The sequence below is a fragment of the Cricetulus griseus genome, chromosome 2 (genome assembly GCF_003668045.3).
Source record: "Cricetulus griseus strain 17A/GY chromosome 2, alternate assembly CriGri-PICRH-1.0, whole genome shotgun sequence".
NCBI classification, from domain to species: Eukaryota; Metazoa; Chordata; class Mammalia; order Rodentia; family Cricetidae; genus Cricetulus; species Cricetulus griseus.
Genome location: NC_048595.1, coordinates 151,221,673 through 151,243,001, shown reverse-complemented (window position 1 = coordinate 151,243,001; position 21,329 = coordinate 151,221,673). Strand labels below are relative to the sequence as shown.

Sequence of the window (21,329 nt, the reverse complement as noted above, 5' to 3'; positions counted from 1 at the left end):
GTTTGAATATTTGACCATTGAGAGAAGAAGGCCTGCCTGAAACGCCAAAAATGCAAGAATATCCAGTAACAAGATTATGTAATATTGCATAATCCTTCAACTTCTCAAATTATTATAATTATAACTAGAGATAATGACATAATGGTAGCAAGGCATACTTAAGAGTTATAATTTTGTCACACAATTACCATCAATATTAATAAGGCTAGTGATGACTACATGCTTAGTCTTCCACCTAAAAATCCTACAGATAAAATTGTCAGTGAGCTTTGCTAGAATGTTCTGAACTGGGCAAAAATTATAACATGATTGTGATTTTTTAACCACAGAAACTTCATGAAGACAAGACCAGCTCACTCAAGATGGGCTGATTCTGTAGAAGCTGTGGAAATCCTTTAGGTATGCTATTACACCCCAACATTTTAGCTCAAGACCATGGCCCACAGATATTCTCAGTGTCTGAGGATGCCATGCTGAGGTGACCTACAAGGCATTTGGTTCAGAGGTCAGAAACAATATAAGCCAACTTTTACAAATTCTGATCTACTGAGGTTCCCTAGTGTGGAAATTCTGGTACATGCTCTCACAATATCGAACACCTTTGCTCTTTCTCTCCTCATAACACACTGACAGAACCACACCCCCTCCCCCAGCATCTCATTGTTTTGGAAGCCAGGGCACTTGTGTTCTTATTATGACAGCTGCTAACTAGCTTTGACCATGGCAAACATTTCACTAATGGCCTCAGTTTATCCATTTGCATATGTTTGGAAATGGATTAGATGGACGCAAGGGTTCTTTTCAGCACCAAAGTTCTCTTAATTCTTTAAGTGAAACTCCTGACTTTGATGAGCTCATTCTTTACAAGACAAGATACGGCAGGCAAACTTTCATCTAAGGCCTGAGCAATGTTTGCTATGTTGCTCAATGTCAAATGTGAGTACAATAAACACCGTCTAACTCCACATAGAACCCTTTTTCCAACTAGGATTAAAGCAGGCACTCCATAGCCCAATCGGGCTTCCAGTGTTTTCACTCAGTCCCTTGTGGGTAGAGGCTTTCAGCTGGGCCACCAGAGAAATTCCTCACCTAGTCACATCAAATCTGTCCATCTCTGGGCTTCTCCCCATCACTTCTACCTTCCTGCTCTTGATTCTAAGTTATCAACAGCAGAAGTGACTATGATACAGATAAGAACACTGCAATACAAAGGGAAAAGGGGAGGGAAGTGGGAAAGAAATGCTCACAGGCCTGTACTGGTTAGTGTATGTCAACTTTACACAAACCAGAGTCACCCAGGAAGAGGGAATCTCAATTGAGCTATTGCTTCCACCAGTTTGGCCTGTGGGCAGGTTTCTGTTGGAGAAATTTCTTGATCATTAATGTGGAAGAGCCACTTAATGCTGTGGTATTAGCCCTGAACAGGTGATCCTGGGTTATATGTGAAAGCAAGCCGAGCAAGCCATGGAGAGCAAATAAGCAAGTAAACAGCTCTCTTCCATGGCCTCTTCTTCAGTTTCTACCTTGACTTATCTAGATGATAGACTGTAAAGTATAGGATGAAATAAGCCCTTTCTTCCCCCAAGTTGATTATGGTCAATGTTTTATCACAACTAAAATTAAAACAGAGACATAGGATGAGATGTCAGACATGAGCCCAATTTCTGATACCAGGGCTGGTACAGGGGAAGGGTGAGAAATAATGTTGGGGAGATTGTGGTACTAAACCAATAGGGTCACACATACTATACTGATGCCTTTAACTTGTCAAATTGTTCAGATGTAAAATGTAGTAGCTAACTGCTTTGCTTTTCTGATATTCAGCTTGAAGCTTGAACCCCAATATCAGTCACTGGGTCTTTTATTTCTGTGGTAAGTAAAATGTTATTATTCTGCAACAAGCATCCAGTTTTCACTCTTCTTCACTTTGGAATGTTTCATTGTGTCAGCCACAGCTGTTGCTACCATCTCTTCCCTTCACACAATAACTCCCTGACTGTGGACTGAGCCTTTAAGTTTGGTGTCAGAAGCCTTCTTGGTATGAGTTGGCCTTGGCCACACTCATTCTCTACTATCAGTTGCTGAACCACACAGTGTTCCTCAGATTTGGCACCTTTGATTTCATAGATGTTTTGGAATGTGTTCTCTCAGCTTTCAATACCTATAACTTTCTTGTCTAAAAGCAAAAATAAACAAGACAAGGAAACCACAAAACAAAACACTACCCAAAATTACTACACCTTAAGAGCAAGTGATGTCTTGGCCAATGACCCATTGGTAATCTTTGACCTGTGCTCCCCTTGGGCTATGTAGCATTGGTTTTCCTACAATCTTTCTGATCACATATGTCTGGGAGAGGAAAGCCTCATGTGATCCACAATTGTGTGTTTCAAAACACTTGTCTCACTCTCCATTCTGTCCCCTATCAGAGACAATAAGGAATGTAGAAGAAGATAGCATCTTGGTTTCTCAGCTCTAGGAACTTCCATTTCAGCATGATCATCAGGCCAATTGGACAATAACAGCAATGATGTCTGGCCAGGGACCTCTGAGGCCCACACTATGCACATGGCCTAAGATGTAAGATTGCAAGTCTTATTTTTATGAGCTGAAATTGGATTATAATAATTTGCATACTTTAGATAAATAAAAGACTTCTAGGGCAAAGAAGTGTTTAGGTGGAAGCCATACCGGTAGCTTCTATATTTATCCAAAGAGGTTGGGATGCTTGGGAGCCTTGTTCCAAACCCTGCCCTCAGGTGCCAAGTTTCAAGCCCCTGCCTTCAAGTTGGCTCAGTCTAGGCTTTCCACCTAAAACCCCACCATTGGAGGCTGCACCTCCAGAGGACATTAAAAGCCCCCACCTCTGGATTTACCTCATGGTTCCTGGTTTTCTGTTCCCCTGGGGTCACTCAGGAATGCTTTGATCAGATTAAACCTGGATTTATTAATTTGGTTTGGTTGGTGTATTACAGCAGCGGTGGGTTTTCAGTAACGTGATATTTTTAAGCTTATCAAGAAGTATCTAGAAAATTCCTCACAAAAGACAGAGCTTTCGAGGCTCCTTGAAGGGTGGCTTGTTCCCAAGAGGGTGAATCAGCTGCTGTGATTAGAAAAGGCGAAAGCACTTCATGGAATCCTAATGTTTGCTATAGCCTTGTTGAGGCCAGGAGGATTAAGCACTTCTTAGGCTCATTCCCTTTAATCCATGCCACAATGCTGCAAACCTGGTATTATTGCCAATTTTATAAGTTAGGAAGCTGAGATTTAAAGAGATTAAGTGACTAGTCAAGACCACACAGTGACAGAAATGGTTCTGTAAGTGGTGATCACTCACTGAACCATGCTGCCACCTCCAGAGCAAAGCATAGACACCACAGGGTGATTTCTTCAAGGAGGCAGACTTCTTATACATATGCACAACACAAGTCAAGCTGTGGAACCTTGATGGGGGGATGTCCTTCTGTAAATATGTTTCTTTTATTGGTTGATGAATAAAACACTGTTTGGCCAATAGAGGCAGGAAGATAGGTGGGACTAGGAGACTAGGGCAATTCTGGAAAAGGTAGGCAAAGAGAGACCATGAGAAGACGCCATGTAGCCACAAAAGGAATAACAGGTCTCTGCATTCTCTGGTAAGCCAAGACCACATGGAAATACATAGATTAATAGAATTGGGTTAATAATTAAGACACAGCTAGCCAGTAAGAAGCCCTAATCATCATCCAACAGTTTTATAATTAATATAATGTCCGTGTGTTTATTTGAGGCTGAAAAGAGGGCAGCAGGACCTGGCGGGATAAGTAACACCAGCAACAGAACCTTAAGTCAATGCGGAATGTGGGAAGCTCAAGGCAAGTGAATTGACTCTGAATGCAAAGTTGTCAACCTAGAAGAAACAAGGAGGCTGGGCAGGCAGATGAGTGCTCTGGAGTAAATGACAGAGGCCCTCCCTGACTTGGAATGGCATCTCTATACTCCTAGAATGCACAAAAGTCACAGACTAGAGTCCAGATGCAAATCACTTCATTCCTGTCTACTTCAGCTACAAAGAAAGGACACATCCCATGAACACAGACTTTCCATAAGGAACACCAGTTGTTGAGTGATGGGTGAAATAGAAAAATGACAAAGGAAATATACCTGGTCTCATTGGCACACCGGATCTTGCAGCCTTCCTTGGGAATCACCAACCCTAGATGCATTCGGAGCCTGCAGTTTGTGGGTCCTGTGTGTGGCCACACATGAGTTCCAGGGTGCATAATGGAATATTTGATCTGCACAGAAAGAATGACACTCAATCATCCATTTTTCAAGGTGTGGAGAAGCAGCAGAATCAGCATGAATTCATAAGCGAGTCCTTGTAACCCTTGGGATTTATAGTTACATCCTATTTCTTTGTGAAGGAACAAAAAAAAAAAAAAACAAGCACTCTCATGTCCCACAGAGTGACATAACACAACATTTTCCACCTTCAAATTTTGACATCAACATGTGAAATTATGTTCCATTAAAAATGGAATGGAAAAAAAGAGACATCTATTGTGCCAAGAGAAATACTGTAGTTTTGTAAAGGTCAGTTTCACCTCTTTCCTGTGTTCTTCCCATCTCTGAAAACACCCTTGGTACCTGTCCTCTCCTGCATCCTGTTGTCTCAGAGAACTTTTCTAGTAAAGTACAGGTCTTAGGGGCTCCTTTACAGGCATTCTCATTTTTCCTTCCTAGAAGAAAACATGATAAAATGATTGTGAGAAGCAAATCACAGTTGCCATGGTGCATCTGTAGTTTCAGCTACTCTGGAAGTTAACTAGGAGGATCACTAGAGTCTAGGAGTTCAAAACCATCCGATCAACATAGTGAGACCCTACTGAAACACACACACACACACACACACACACACACACACACACACACACACACACCAAAACCAAACTGCAGTAAAACTTTATCTCATCCCATTTGGACCATCTGTGCTTGTAGAATGTGAAGGCCAAGAGAAAGACAGAGGCTGATGTCATCATGAGGCACTTAAATGTGTAAAGTGAGAGAGAAGAGTCGACAGCCATTCAGATGATAAAAGACTGAGCAGCTACTGCTGATTTTAGAGATTGAAGAGCACCTAAGACAAGAGCCATCGTAGATTCAAGAGTCTGAAGTCTGTTGCAAAATAACAACTTGGTTTTAGTCAGTGAAACCCACTGCAGACTTCTGAGCCACACTTTCAAGTCACTAGTTTGTAACAACTTGTTATAGCACACACTGGAAATTAATGAAGCCTCTAAGAGAGAAAAGTGCCTTGTATTCTACACCTAACCTAAAATGCATTTCTAAAAGATGTCAAAACATTTTAAGTTAGAATTTAGTTTATTTTTCAGTGAGCAGAGAATCCTTAATAAAATGTTGATAAAGTGGCATTTAAATAAAGATGGTGGGCCTTCCATAGGGGGTCCTCAAAGTTTGTCATAGTCTTTGGAATAGGGCCTAGGCCAACCCCCTTGTGTCCAGGCTCAAGGAGTATCCCTCCTTGTGGGATGGGCTCCTAAGGTCCATTCCTATAGTAGTGATAAGTACTGATCCACTACAAGAGGCCCCATAGATTTCCAGAAAGGGTATGGGATGGGTAGGGCATTAGTTGGGAGAGCAGGGAAGGAGGGGAGAGAAAGGGACCTGGGATTTATATGTAAAATAATTTTCTTTCTAATAAAAAATAATTTATAAGTCATAAAAAATAAAGAGGGTGGGATCTCTGAACAGAAAAAAAATTAATGAGTAACTGTATTAAGAACACAGATTCTGGGGCATCTGCTTCAATATCCTGAACCATGTAAAATTTCTCCCCACTCTTCATGGGAAGATGTGCTCAGAAAGTATGCAGTACCACTTGGTCTCATGGAGGAGGAAAATGACTTTTTTTAAGACAGAAATTTTTGTTTTCCTAGTCAAAATTCCTATAAAAGAAGCTACATCCTACATCTAAAGATAAGTTTGACTTTAAGGTTAATATGCATCAAGATAATCTTAAGATGAATTCTAAAAGATGCAACACCATGACTTCTGCCTCAGTCAAGTGAAGCACTAGATTTAGGAAACAGCTTATGCAGTTTTATTAGCTCTTTGCAGATGAACTTTTTGCTTTTCCATTGAGTACACTGCTAGTTGCTCTTTTTTAGCTAATAATAGTGTATCTCCACTAGCCAAACAACTCATGTTACTTTGGAGGACTAACATCATAATGCACTTTTTAACCCTGGCTTTCCATATTAGGGGAAGGCTGGCAGGAGATCATCAGTTGCTCAGGCTTGGGCAAAACCTTGTAGCCTGGAAAGCCACCAGAGCAGCTGGGTTTCCCACAGCACACTAGTGAGTTTGTGCAGCACCTGACTGGTCAGTTGTATCATAGCTACCAAATGGGTCCTGTCACCAGGACTTCACCTAGTCAGGTCTGGGTTAGAGACCTCTAAGCACATAAAAAGTGAGGACCCCCTAATTTAATTATCTACAGTCTGAAACTAATCAAACATTCTGGTATGGTGTTCAAATGACCTCATGTCTAGACCATGCTCGGATCATAAACACTCAACTGGCACAGTTCACGCCAACATTCCCAGATCAGAAAAACTCTGAAACCTGAACTATTTCTTGTCTCAAGCATCAGTGATACACCTTGTATATTTCCTGTAGTCAGAAAATACAGATTCCCTCTCAGGAGAAGGTTGAGCACTAGTGGTTCAACATCTATGGCTTGCAACCTGTAGTTTTACATATCCACAAGTGTCTGGTCCCCCAAACACAAAATTCCCGTAGTGCTCGTAGATGCTTAGAGTGATGTACCATGCTCACTGTACCCAGGAAGGCAGGCACTCAGGTAGCATTACATGGAGGACAAACTGACACACAAAGAGGTCACACAGTAAATGAAAGAGCAGAGAATCAGGAATTCCAATCCAGCTGGCATGGATCCAACATTTAGGCTTTTAGACAGGCCTTGTGATGGCTATTTTGGTTATCTACACCTGGAATTAACTACAACCCCAAAATGTCTGGCGACAGCTGTGAAGGTTTTTGCTTAATTAAATCATTTGAAGTGGGAAGATCCACTTCTGATCTGGCTCTTTGAGGTGGTAAGACACACCTTTAGTATAGATCATTTGAGATTGAAATATCCAGTTCTAAGATGGGCACACCCTATAAAAAGGACATGGAAGAAGGAAGTTTCTCTCTTTGCATGCTTGCTCTCCCCTTACTAGTAAGCCCATTCCTTCACTGGCATTAGAGCCTACTTCTGTGTATACTGAAGACCAGCTGAGACATCCAGCCTTGTGGACAAACTGAAAAACTACTGGGTTCTTCGACCTTCTATTCATTGGCAGCCATTATTGGATTAGGTCCACAGCCTATAAATCATCCTAATAAATCCCCCATCTCTCTCTCTCTGTGTCTGTGTGTGTCTCTCTCTCTGTCTGTCTGTCTCTCTCTCTCTCTCTCTCTCTCTCTCTATATATATATATATATATATATATATATATATATGCATCCTGTAAGTTCTTTTATTCTAAAAACCCTGACGACTAATATAGGCCTCAAAGCGACCTCATTTTTACCTGTTACTAATGAGCTCCTATTACACAGAAACACTGCAGAATAGCTTCATATATTTAATAACTGTGTCCTCTTCTTCCTAGAATTCACTGCGTGGTAACTACTACACACTCAACACAACTATTTTTGTTACTCTTTTCAAGGAGATTCAGGGAATGTCCACAAGACAGAGCAAGAGACAAACATTCAGGAGGATAACCAAGGACTGTAATTTCCAAATCTCATGCTTCAAAATACATTTCTCTTACATCCCAGGTTACAAGGTAGGAGACACTCAGTTGACTCCGTAATTGAACAAGGAATGTCTGGCATTGGTAATGAGATGGATTTGCTAGTGTTTTCATTATCTGTTACCAAAGTTAATTCTTAAAAAGTAGCAAACTTGGTTTCTTCGGGAAAATAGCTCAGGGAATAGATCTAACAGGCAATGCAGATACAAAAGAAAAATGCATAACTTGCATATGATTTTTATCAGGTATAGTCATGGAGCTGAAGACCTGGGTATATTCTTCTTAGGATTCAAGTTTCTATAAGAGAGGACAAATTCCATTCTTCATGACAACTATGATCAATGGATAGTGGCTGCCCATAGATCAGTGCCTTGTTCATCCATCATCAGAGATGCTTTCTCTTGCAGCAGGTGAGAACAAATGTGTCTCCATAAAATCTCTCCCCCAGAGCTTAGGGAATCCTACAGAAGAGGAGGCAGAATGAGTGTAAGAGCCAGAGGGAATGGAAGACACTGGGAGAACAAGGCTGTCTGTATCAATATGAGCAAAGTAAAAAGGAATAATCAGTTTTCTACAAGATAGTGACAGGGCAAGCCTCATGTTCAGGAGTAGTTTACCAACATATAATGGACTCCACAGTGAGAGAGAGAGAGAGAGAGAGAGAGAGAGAGAGAGAGAGAGAGAGAGAGAGTGTGTGTTTTGCATGCTTTTATTGGTTACAGTTTGATGTTTGGGGTAGTTTTGTTTTTGTATTGGTTTTTTGTTTGGCTTTTGAGAAAGAACTTAACATTGGGTGGGTAGGGAGGAGAGGATCTGGAAGGATGTGAGGAGCGGAAGAACATGATCAAATACATTTAAATTTAAAAATTGCTTTAACTAATCAAAAATATAATAAAAGTTGATCATTCAAAAAGGAATATAAGAGCTGAGGCTAGAACTTTGTGGTACACTGTTTGCCTAACATGTGAAGTCCTGAGTTTAAATCTCTGCAACATTCTTCCCCCATACACACACACATACACAAACACATGCTATAGTTCAGTATTAATAATGCTACTTAGAGACTATATAGGTCTACTGGGGCTGTATAACAAAATGACACAGAGTGGCTTAATAAAATACATGCTTCACACACACACATACACAATTGTTTTGATTCAAAATGGAAATCAGGACATAAATTCAGTCTATTTTAACACTCATAAATCAAGTGAAAAATTGCACACAGTGTATATGAAGCATCTTAAGCAACATATCCCGTAACCTTAAATTCTTATTTTAATAAAGAACCTAGCAAATTTACTAAGGCCTTCCAATCAAAATGTTTACTAGAATAATTAAAATCAACAGAAAGAAGAAAAATTATGAATATGGCATTGGAACACAGTCCTAACACAGTAAAAACAAACACTTTATCCTGGGCAGTAGCTCCCACCCACGCTGGCATTATTTTATCCCACAGCATCACCTACACTTTATAGTAGCAAATACAGATCAGAGATGCTCCTTTCTCAGTGATGGACATGGTGGGCTTTCCATGCACACACACACACACACACACAGTAGAGGTACAGTTAAAAGTGCACTCTTTAACAGAGAAGACAAGGACAATAGCAAACATATACTTATCAGAATACATATATGTGTACACATGAACATGTTTTAAAAACAATGAGTGCATATCAAAACCCTTGGTTTCCCAGGCAGCTTTGTCAGCAGAAGACTCCCACCACTGGTCACCTGGTCACTGCATGCAGAAGACAATCTGGAAGCCAAGGGCTCACCTTGCTGCCACAGTGTGAACTGACTCCAGTCTCCCTTCTCTCGAAGGTTTTCATCCTCAGGCAGGAAGAGACCCTTGGCTTTGTCCATCACCATGAGGCCTTCATCACGGATTAACTTCCAGTTTCTCTCTAAAGACTTCAAGGAAGATTTAGTTTCACTGAGATGAAAAATATGCTTCACAGAACATCTCATAATGACTTTCAGTTTCTTATTTGTTTAAGAAAGAAATAAAAATCTTGCTTACATTTAGATTGCTTATTTTAATTTCTTTGGAACCTCTTCTCCAGTATATTAAGAGAGAAAAAGGGAGAGAGGGAGGGAGGAAATTGAGACTGGAAGGCAGCTTATTATTGGTTAAGAGCACTTGCTAGCTCTGCTTGCAGAAGACCAGAATTTTGTTCCCTGCACTTACAAGGTGTCTAACAGTTAGACCCTAAGTTAACCAATAAGTTCCACCTGCCCAAGGACCAGCCAACTTCCTGGAATGCTGGGAATTGTAGTTCTTAAAAATAACAACAAAGCCGCATGGGAAAGTACATTGGCCTATGGGTTTTATCCATAAAAGCCAGGGCAACTCATCTAGGGGCCACTCAGCTGGGATAGTTCCAGGGAGTGATTCTGACCAAATTCCATTTTAGTTGGTATATACAATTTTAATAAAAACTTGCTTTAATTTGGCCCAAGATTGTGGAACTGGTCTTTCCCTGGTGAATCTCAAGATTAACAGCACAACTGTCTCTAACTCTAGAGTTCCAGGATGTTCCATGCCCTTTGTGGTCATGAGGTAGACATGCAGTGCATATACATGCATGCAAGGGACACATGCACACATATAAAATAAAAAATTAAAGTATAAACCTATTATAAATTATGAAAATCATTCTCACTATAATTACATGTATTATGACTTGCCTAAAGTTCCCATTCTCACCTCTCTTCCTTTCTCTCTCCAATCTAACTGATCTTGCTGATAACGCAATGACTAAGTTCCACTTGACTCCAGCATTCACACTGGAATACAGACCACAGATTTATTTTCAACAGAGTTCCTTATGATGCCATTCAACAAGGTAAGCAGTAGGTAAACGCTCAAAAGTACTGGAAAACTGGCCACTGGGGCAGGATGCATTATAAACTTAACGACAAAACATAGATATGTTTAGAATTCAGCCAAACAAACATGTCCTCAACTTATTATTTATGAGGCTGCTTTAACCTCAGCTGGGGCTTGATATGAACAGATTCAGTGACTGATCCTGCTGGCTTTTGTCACTTTCTCACTGTGCTGTCCCTGGGGGCAGGAATGTTGGAGGGAACAATGGATAGAAGCAGGCAGGATGGGGTTGGTGAGTCTACAGAGAATTGCAGAGGTAAAACATGAATCCAGGGTGTGGGATGGGAATCCCATTATTCTGTGTTCCATAGAAAGTGGATAGGGGAGCATAGAAAAGTAGGTATGAACTACCTGGGTTTCAACAAGAATCAGGGATTAGGCATACCACACTGTGGGTGTTATTAGCAAGCAGGGTACTGGAAGTAATGGCACAAACAGCAACATTTCCATACACAGTGTGGAAACAGCGAGTGCTTTCTGGAAGTGGATTGATCTGCCTTGTGAACAGTATTCTATCTTTACAGTTAATCAAGAAAAATGACCTACTGTTGGGTAAAAAGAATCACAAGATAGAATGATTTCTTTTTAATCAGCCCATGTTCCAGGCACTCATGATTTAATGTAGGAAAAAATATTTTTTAGATTTGTGTGGGGACTATACCAGCTTACATGAAGCTGCTACCCCATACATAATTTCAAATTGCCCCAATCATTTCCCCATTTAGTGTATACTGCAATTTGATATGTAAACAGGTTATAACCTACTATGGGAGCAAGCAGGTGACTTTCAGCCAGTCACTAGATGCCACCTGTTAAACCATGTTCAAACAGGACAGACTTAAGCTACAACCAATAGGGCTACTTTGCCTTGCTTCCACTTTACAAATACAATCAGCTCCTGGGGTAGAGAACTCTGAGAAATTGAATGTAGACTACTCCCCAATTCTGGGGTCATCAATAAAGCCAACTGAGATTTGCAAGGCTAGATTTCTCATCCTCTCTTTTAACACCAGGAAACATCGTTATATCATGTGAAAGCATGAGGGAGCTTAAGATATTGCAGGGCAAGAGATTTTGATTAGAGGATGCTCTGATAATTCTGTCTCTGTGAGACCCATCACCACCTCTCTTCAATCTGTGTACTTCTTCCTCCAGTCACCTGTGTGGAGTGGTGCCAGTCACTTGTCCTTGTTCAACACAGCCCAACGACCACTTTCTCTATTTATTCACCCCAAGCTAGCAGTTTATAGCTGGTAAGTCAAACAGCACTTTCAATAAAGGGACACTCAAAAGTCTTTGCTGTGGTAGGTCCCCAAGTGAGAGAACTGGATGATGATTTTGTTAAGAATTAGAAGATAATGGGAAAGAAGAAAAAGTTCACCCAAGGACTTTGCAGTCCAAGCACAACCTGAATGCACCTAAATTGCTCCACTCCTTAGTGTTATTGTAGCTTGTTCAAGTTGCTAGATAAATCTGTTAGATTCTTGTGAATCTGTCACATAGACAAGGAGAGAATTACTTCTCTAACACATGAAATTACTTTCCAAATGATGTTATTGGAGCCTTATAAGGGCAAGCCTTTGCTTCCCCAACCCCCAGTATTTTAGAAAATCCTTTTATTTCTTTTGAAAGCAGATTCTAAGGGCATCATTGGGAACAGCTGATCTTTTGTTACTAAAATAGGGCACAGAGTCCCAGGAGAAAATGTTAAAGTGATTGTATCACTCAATATAATTTAAATTTTCTACCGAAGAACAGGCTGTCTTTATATAAAATGTCAGTCCTGCACCTTCACCCTCAGCCTCTGTGGGAAATGTTGCCAAGGTACTTTTTCATGGTAGTAATTTTTTTTTTTTTACTGTGTGTGTGTTTTAATTAATTATTTTTACTGGTATGTGGAGGGGGACATATATGTGTCACAGTGTACATTAAAAGCTTAGAAGACAATTTGAAGGAGTCCTTTCTCTCCTACCATGTGGGTCCTGGAAATACATTCAAGTGACAGGCTTGGCAGCAATCACCTTTACCTCCTGAGCCATGTAGCCTACCTGGATTTTGTTTTAATGTCTTCTGTTCCCTTGCATGTGGCCGTTGAGCCAGGTGACAGCTCCAGCCCAGAAAGCACAAAGCAATGCCCGGGGGTGGGGGTGGGGCTCTAGTATCTGACTTCAAACCATGTGCTAAAATGTCACACATGTTCACTGGCCATGCTGGATCTTGGTTGTCAACTTTAGTGGACTGACAGACGCCTAGAAAACTAAGATAGCACACATCTAGGGGGCAACCCTGTGGTATTTCCGGAGACTAGTGGCATAAAGGCTGGAGAAGTGATTGGGGAAGACCTGCACTGATCATGGATGCTTACATCCAATTGGCTGAGAGCCTGGGTGAAATTAAAAGCAGGAGGTGACAAAGGGCAGGGGTGAGGGTGGGGGTGGGCGTGGGGGTTGGCCTACTGGCTTGGCTGCTTTGCTTCTGTGATCTTCAGCTTGAACCCCAATACCTGTCTTTTTATAATTCATGCTACAGTCCTTCCTTCCTTTTCCCCCTTTCTGAGACTATACTTCTCTTGCATATGTGAGATTTTCTCCTGCTGCCACTATAAGAGGACATCAGACTCCAGCCTTTGAATTCATTTTCACCAGCAACTTGAGATAGGGGCTTAGAATCGCAGCCTCCCATGCAGCTGCATCCTCTTTGCTCGTCCGGCCTCTAGGCATCGAGCAGCAAGTATTGCTCACTAATTGGTCTCTGGTCACCTAGTAAATCACATTCTAATCACCTGTATGTTCTATTGGCTGTGTTCCTTTACAGACTGCTAAGACCAACCAAGAGCTACACAGATTTCTGTTTATGTCCACTGAAGAATGTGAACTTGTTATTTACTCTTTTGAGTCCAATATTCTGTCATAGAAATTAACGGCTGGAAAGATCTCCACTGTTGCTTTAGGGAAGCTTTTCTCCTCAGGAAACACAAACTGACTCTCGGAGTAGCTATTAAGCTTGCAGCCTGCAGGCCTGTATCCAGCAGAGCCAGTACCAGAAATCCTCTCTTTCTCCTGCTCAGTCATTCCTAAGGCACCCATGAAAGAGAGGGTCACACTTTGGCACAGAAACTATACTGTGGTGAGCATTAGCCTGTTCCCCCAGAGTCCTCAGGAATCAGAGTTCGCATAGGCTCCATGCACAGTAGTTCACACAGGCATGCTCAGGCACTGTGGGAAGGGCCTGGAAATACTTTTAACTATATACTAAGAAAAAAGTATATTTTTTTTCTAAGTACACTGAGTATACATGTGTGTATGTGTGCTAGTCAATTTTGCAGCTAGAGCATATACCCACTGACTGAGTGGCTTATGAACACCAGAAATCTTGGGGTTTTTTTGTTGTTGTTGGTTTGTTTGTTTTTTTCATGTCTGGGCACTTAAGTCCCAGAGTCCCAGATAAGGAATTGGAAGATTTGGTATCTGTGGAAGAGCTATTTCATAGTGGTGCTTTTTACCGGAAAAGCCAACAATGACTGCACAGGATAAGACAGGAGACTCGTAAGGGACCAGATTCATGATTGAATCTCCTTTCAAAATTCCCATCTCTGAATGCCTTCACCATGGGAGTCAGGGGTTCAACATACGGACACAGCATACAGACCCCAGCAGAATGTGTCTCTATTGGGTGTGGTGATGGTGATGGTTGGGGGGGGGGGTAGTGCACAGAGTAGAGGGTAAAAGAGAAAATACAGGCAGTTGTCTAAGATGCATAGAATGTTTGTTTTGTTTTTAATTAGAGCAGAAATTTAGACACAGAGTGAGCAATGCCTACACAATTTTCGAGGCTTCCTTTGAACTTCCTCTGTAGACTGGGCTGGCCTGGCCTTGAACTCTCAAACTCACGGAGATCTGCATGCCTCTGCATGGGATTAAAGGTATAAGGCTTCCTTTGAAATATCTCTTTGGCCCTGAATTCATCCATTTAACAAAACCAGAAAGAGAAATTAGCGATCTGTTAATCTGAGATGGTTTCTAGGTAGTTAGTGCCTTTGGATGCATGTTGCTTCATGTAGCTTTATAGATATTTGAACACAGATATCTGTCATTACAGGGCTACATGGCTCCATAAACCTATGATCTACACTTAGCTTTTGAGTAAACCACAGCTATATTCATCTCTTTCCTCATCTACAAATAGACTTTGAACCGCAGGCACTTCTAATTGCAGTGTGCCAGGTTTGCTTCCACCAAATGTTCTAGCCTGTCCCAGCATCTTCCTCAAGTCTGCCCCAGCCAACAGCCCTTTCTAACATCCAGTTGTTTTCCAGCCTTCTTTTTGCTCCTCAAAATTGACGTCTGTGAAGTCTGTCTTTTGAAGCTGGGGTCACAGCTCAGTGGCATAAGCCATGAGTTATACTCTTTGGACCCCCCCCTCCACCAAAATGAAGCCAAACTGAAATCAAACTCGTTTTCACTATTATCTTCACTAACTTTTCACTTCATGAAAAAAAAAATCCAAGCTTACAATGAACATGACAGTCTCTCCCGAGCCTGACCATACTCATAGTTCCTTCTTTTAAATGTTTCTTTGCTTGCTTATATCTAAGTTAAGATGTGTACATCACTATTCTTGATTATGAATTATAGACTTTAATCACTTACCTACTAGGGGAGGTTAGCAGCTTAAAAATTTGATGGCTTTCTCTTTTTCATCTTGATGATCATTAACTTCACAAAGCTATCACACATCCAGATAAATTCACATTCAGATTTTTTAATATTATGACAATGAAGTATCATTCATACTTGAGTTGTATTGATCACTCTTCATTTCCCATGTAGTTGTTAGGCATTCTGCCCCCTTTGGTACCTTAGTTTTCTAAAGCATGTAACCAATCCCTTTATTGTCTCTGAAAAAAGTATAAGATCTCTTAATGCCACAGATGAGTGCGCCTACTCCAATTACCTGAAATCCCAAAGGCTTCAAATTCTGGAGCATTTTGAGCAATGGCAAATAGAAAATAACAAAACATACAACTTTGTTTGATGCGCAAAATTATGCAAAATACTGTATAAAGTTACCTTCAGCCTATGGGTACAAAGTGCATCTGAAACACAAATGAACTTTGTGATTCTATCCCCAAGATATCTCATTATAATAACCCCCCAAAGCAGACTCTGAACCATTTCTATTCCCCGGCATTTTGGGTGCAGGATTCCACATTTTGTCAAAAACTTCATACAACTGTTTCTCCTTTTCCAAGGTAACCACCCTGCAGGCCACTTTCATGGTGTGATCCACACCAGCTGCTGCCGGGGCTCCATGCCCTTGCTTGACCTGGAACTAGTGCTAGGTTGTTTATAATTCCTAGACTACTGTTCTTGAAAGAACACATCACAGGCAAAACTGCATGCCTAAAAATATCTGAGGGTGTGCTGACCCCGATCAAAGTGGTCATTTCTTTGTTGTGGAGTATTTTCTCACTGGGCAAAGATGTGTTATATTTGTTTATGGTGTGGACTATTACTCTAACTGTGTGAATGTGTATTCCACTTGTTTATGCCATACTTGTCTAATTATGTAAAGACGCATTTGTTTCATCTTGCCTGTCTCAGGCACCTGATTGGTCTAATAAAGAGCTAAATGGTCAACAGCTAGGCAGGAAAAAGATGGGTGGGGCTGGCAGGGAGAGAGTAAATATGAGGAGAAATCTAGGATTGAGAGAGAGGGAGGAGGACAAGAGAATGAAGGAGTTGCCTAGGGCCACCAGCCCACCAGAAGTCAGGTGGCCACCAGCCAGCACACACAAGAAGCAGTATAAGTAAGATGTACAGCAGAAAAGAAAAGTAAAAAGCCCTGAGGCAAAAGGTAGATAAAGAGAAACAGGTTAATTTCAGCTAAAAGAGATGGCTAGAAATGAGCCCAAGCAAGGCTGAGCATTCAAAACTAATAATACATCTCCATGTCATTTCCTGATTTGGGAGATGGTTGGTGAACTAAAAAGAGAAAGCATGGTATGTTTCTTTTTTTATAGTTTTTCTTGTTATCCAATGTGATTACAATCTCTTTTTTATCTTGAAATATTCAATTGACAAAGGTTAAGGAGATTCAGGTGTATGATATGATAGTTTTTATTTGTATATTTCGTGAAGATTGTCAGGTCCACACTCAAATTCATGACCACATCCTTCATCACCCATGCTCCCTTTGTAACTCAAGAGTTTGTGCCACTGGACCAGCATTTCCCCATTCTCTCCACTCTTTAGCTCCATCACAACCAAGTATGACTTAATCAGATTTCACATAAAAGATCACACGGAATTTATTTTCCTACACCTGACTTTTATATCCTTTTGGACCACTGATGTTGTTGCAAATGAAAATGGCTCCTTTACAAAGGCCAAGTAGTGTTGTCCTGGAAATATTTACCATGTTGTTTATCCAAGTACCTGCTGGTGGATACATAGAGTGTTGTTGCATGTTAGGATATTGTGAAAAATGCTACAATGGATTGGGGTAGAAGCTGGGGAATGGGGGTCAGACGCTGATGTGACTTTCCCTGGATTATATACCCAAAAGCATGATTGCTGGGCCATATTATAGTGCTACTAATTGTTTTGTGAAAAAGTTTCCCACTGTTTTCCATAATGGCTACACTAAATGATATCCCACCATTGATGCCTGAGAAAGTTCTTCCCTCACCAGCCTCTCACTGAAGTTTTGATTTTTATTACCTTGACTAATGATGTTGGCCACTTTTCACACATCTGTTGCTCATTTGTACACATTCTTTAGGGAAATTTTCTAATCATTTAAAATCAGAATATTTGCCTTTGAGGTTCATGAGTCTTCAAATATTTTATATATAAATTCTTCGTTATATGTTTACTTAGCAAATATGTTTTCAAAACAGGCCGCCTTATCATTTTATTGATTGATTCCACTGTGTGAAAGTTTAACTAAATCCCATTGCTCTAGATTTTTTTTTTCTTTTCCTTTTTGAGGGCTTGTGCTTTTGAAGTCATACCAGGAAATCATTGCTAAGACCAATGTCTTTTTTTTTTTTAATAACTTTAAAAGCATCCCTGCCTTATGCTGCTTTAGTGCTACTCTCGGACACCTGATGCCTTTTAGACCTCCACCCCCACCACCACCTCCTCTCCTCTTTCCCTTCTTCTCTCCCTTTGATTTTCAGCTAGACTGCTTACTTTGCTAATTTGATTCTGCCACCTATCAGCTGTGTGATTCTGGGTAACTTATTGATTGCCCCAGGCTCCTCATTTTAAAACCTTTCAAAAGTCTGAGAGTATTATGGAGAGGGACAATTCCCACTAAACCCTTTGAAAAGCCATATGGAAACCTACTCTTCTGCCTTGTCACTGGGTCCTCACATGGCCTATCTTCTAAAGGCAGGCACCTCCAGGTTCTACCTAGGGGTTTAAACTCCATCCTCTGAGAAGGGCTCCATTTAGACTGGGTTATTGCCCTCCTCAATGGCCTGATTTTAATATACTTGCCTTTGTAAAGGTCCTATCTTCAAATATCATTTCATTTTGAGGCACTTTTGGGTAGCACTTCAACACATAAAGTGGGGAGAGAGATAAATTCAGTCACTACAATAAAACACACTCAAGTCAGAACCTGCTCTAGCTAGAAAAGCAAACAGCAGATGGGAGAACCCAGATAAGTCCATATCAACAATAGGATGAATAAATTTTTTACAAATAAAAGTCATGGAGAAAGGGGAGTAAAATTATATTTTGCAGCATGTGTTGACGTATACCTTTAATACCATTGCTGCAGAGGTAGAAGCAGGCATATTTCTAAGTTCCAGGCCAGCCTGATCTCCATAGTGAGACCTTTCTCTAAAAACAGGAAAAGTTGTTTTTAATTCATAGAAAAACATAATACAAGAACTCATAGGGCTCTTAGTAATCTAAGTGAGATGCTCTGGATGGTTAGTAGTTTAGAAAAACTGAGAAATCGGATAGACAGCCGATAAAGTTCTTGTGGTATCAGGGACTTGGACAGGTTCTGGTAGTAAATGAAACAAAAGGCTGTGGACAGAGAGGTATGTAGGCACCTGTACATCTAGCTGGAGTTAGAATAACCATGGTGCTTTCATATGTTATATACCAAATCTTACTTAACTTTCCAGGAGTATGCTTAGGGTTTATATTAGGAATTATATAACATATTTTGGAGTGGTAATTATTATTTTATTTTAGGAGTTATATACTTTTTTGAGATAAAATCAGTTGTCCTAAATCTTAGCATGCTAAGCCATTTGCAATAATGTTCCAGGCTTCAGAAACAGCATAAGTATGGAGGCTTTGCCCCTCCCACCTCTCTGGGCCTGGGAGAGCAGAGCTGAGGTAGAACAGAGCACAGGCCACAGAAAGTAGAATCTCACAGAAAATTCTCTGTGTAGGGATTTTAATAAAACCTCTACAGATCAAAGAAACAAATTCTCTTGCTAATGCATTCTGACCAGTTTTCTGTTTGCCTAAGCTTAAATATAAAGATAAAAGGAAGCTGCTATCATTTCTTATTGTAAAAATACAGCAAGACCAGTCAAATGAAAACAGCAGAAGTTATTTATTCTGAACTTGGAGAGAGTAGGGCTTGGCCACCTGTGCTTTGGGGGGAGGGAGGGGAGACTGTGAGAGGCCTGGCAAGCAAGGTGCCTTCTTGGCTTTTTCTGGTTAAGTTGGAATCATGGACAAAACCCAGGAAAGGTGTTATTTGTGAATCAGACCCCCATCATTTGGGCTAATGTTACAGAAGTCACTGCCGAACTTTCTGGACTGTCATTAGAGACAGGAGTGTGGCCTTCTGCTAGTCTAATTTATACTGAACTGCTTTCCTAGGTTGATTATTTTAAGTTGGTTTGGCAGGAAGCTTCCTGAAGGCCTTAGGGTCATAGATTTATTTTGTTTAACCTTTGCCCTTTGCATTTTCCAGAAGAAATATCCCAAGTTGTGTGCTCCAGGGACTTTGTCGGCAAATGAGACACAAAACATATGCATGGCCATAGGCACATTTAAGACATTAATCTATACATATGCATATCAAGGCATAGACCATAAACTACCAGGGTAAGCATTTTAAACCCAAAATGGACTACAAGCTATAGACAATCATTCGGAAATATCAAACACTGCACTGTGAACTCCTCAAAAGCATTGGCAATAAAGCCAATTATTTTTCCATGCTGACAAATACTGCAAACTCATTTACTTTGAGAACGAGAAATGCCTTTCAACGTAAAATAACTCAACAGACTATGCAATATTTTGTTCTTTGTTTATAGATGGTGATCTTAAAGAGGTTCTTAGAAGCAGCTTTTGCTATAGAGAATTAGATTCCTCACTCGGGCCTATGAAGCAACTGAAGGCAGGATGAAAGGCAGGCTGTCTTCTTTATATTGGGCCACAGCTAACCTCTGTACACAGGTATATAAGTCACTAAAGTGTCTATCTGAAGCTCATGCCAGGACTCTAAGGATAAACTTGGAAACCCTGGACCCCCTTTTCTGTTCTTCCCAGTGAGTATAGATTAAATCTCTCTGTATTTCACTCTTACTTGGCTCTTTAGTTGGGGTATCAGGAGCTGTGGTTGAGCCTAGTCCTCTGACTTTTGGAGGCAGGCCTTTTGACCTCCTGCTCTCTGGTTACAGTCTCAGCACCTAACTGCACACAGGAAGATCTTAGTGTCTGGGTCCCCTTGTTTTGTGTTTTGAGTCTGAATGAAACCTTGCAAGAGAGGAGAAACTGATGCAATTATTTTAAATGTAGAGACAAGTGGTCTCCACTGAATGCTTGCTCAAGTGTGCCAGAGCAGAGAGCAAAAATGTCCCTGCCCATAAGAGTGGGCTCCTCCTGCAAGGTTCCCTTTAAGCACAAAGCTGTCAGTCATTCAGTCACCTCCAGTGAAGATATCACTGAAGTCCAAAAAGTTTGAAGTGTGTGTGCCTTAAAACAGTAAGATTAAACTAATATGTAAATCTTAAGAATTACTTTTGAAGCTTCTCTACAGCTCAGCACTTATTTTTATGTAAAACTGCTAAGCCCCTTAATTTGTAGCTTAATTCCACAGTAAATCTGACATTTTTTGCTTCCCCAGTCCAATTCATTTCAAAGCAAGTTCAAGTTCATTGAAAACATTCAAATATTTAACAGAGAAAGAAATGTTACAGCCCTAACATAATAATTACTGGTTAATTCTTTCTCTTTGTCCAGGTGAAGTCATTCATACACAATGGAATTCTTAGAAAGAACAGCATTTAATGGAGCCGGACAGAGTGCTGCTCTAATCCATCATTCCTTTGCTCTATGTCACACCACTGGCTAAGTACTGCTGGGAACTTCTCCAACTGAAATCAAACCACATTATGAAGAAAGGCAAATGTCTCCCACATGCTGCTTGTTTGCCGACATCAGAGCAGCCAACCTGAGAAGCTCAGAGATGAATGCAAGAATTTTCTTTTTTCCTGGTACTGAATGCAAGGAGGCAAGCAAACATCAGGAAAAAGAAATACCACAGAGATATTTTAACCTACAGCTTCAGGTGCTCTTGGTTGCACCTACTTCTTGGTTGCTCTGTGCAAGTAT

The 21,329-nt window shown here is 40.7% G+C and overlaps 1 protein-coding gene across 2 annotated transcripts in view; it reads right to left on the bottom strand.

The window, feature by feature from the left end:
* The window catches only part of Asph (aspartate beta-hydroxylase), a 181,376-nt gene that overhangs the window by 7,489 nt on the left and 152,558 nt on the right, over positions 1-21,329 (bottom strand). For both annotated transcript variants that reach the window (XM_027398883.2, XM_027398885.2), the window contains exons 21-23: positions 9,614-9,749; positions 4,630-4,721; positions 4,144-4,277 (exon numbers count right to left, since the gene is read on the bottom strand). In XM_027398883.2, coding sequence (XP_027254684.1) covers positions 4,144-4,277; positions 4,630-4,721; positions 9,614-9,749 — 362 coding nt within the window. The remainder of the gene's footprint in view (positions 1-4,143; positions 4,278-4,629; positions 4,722-9,613; positions 9,750-21,329) is intronic.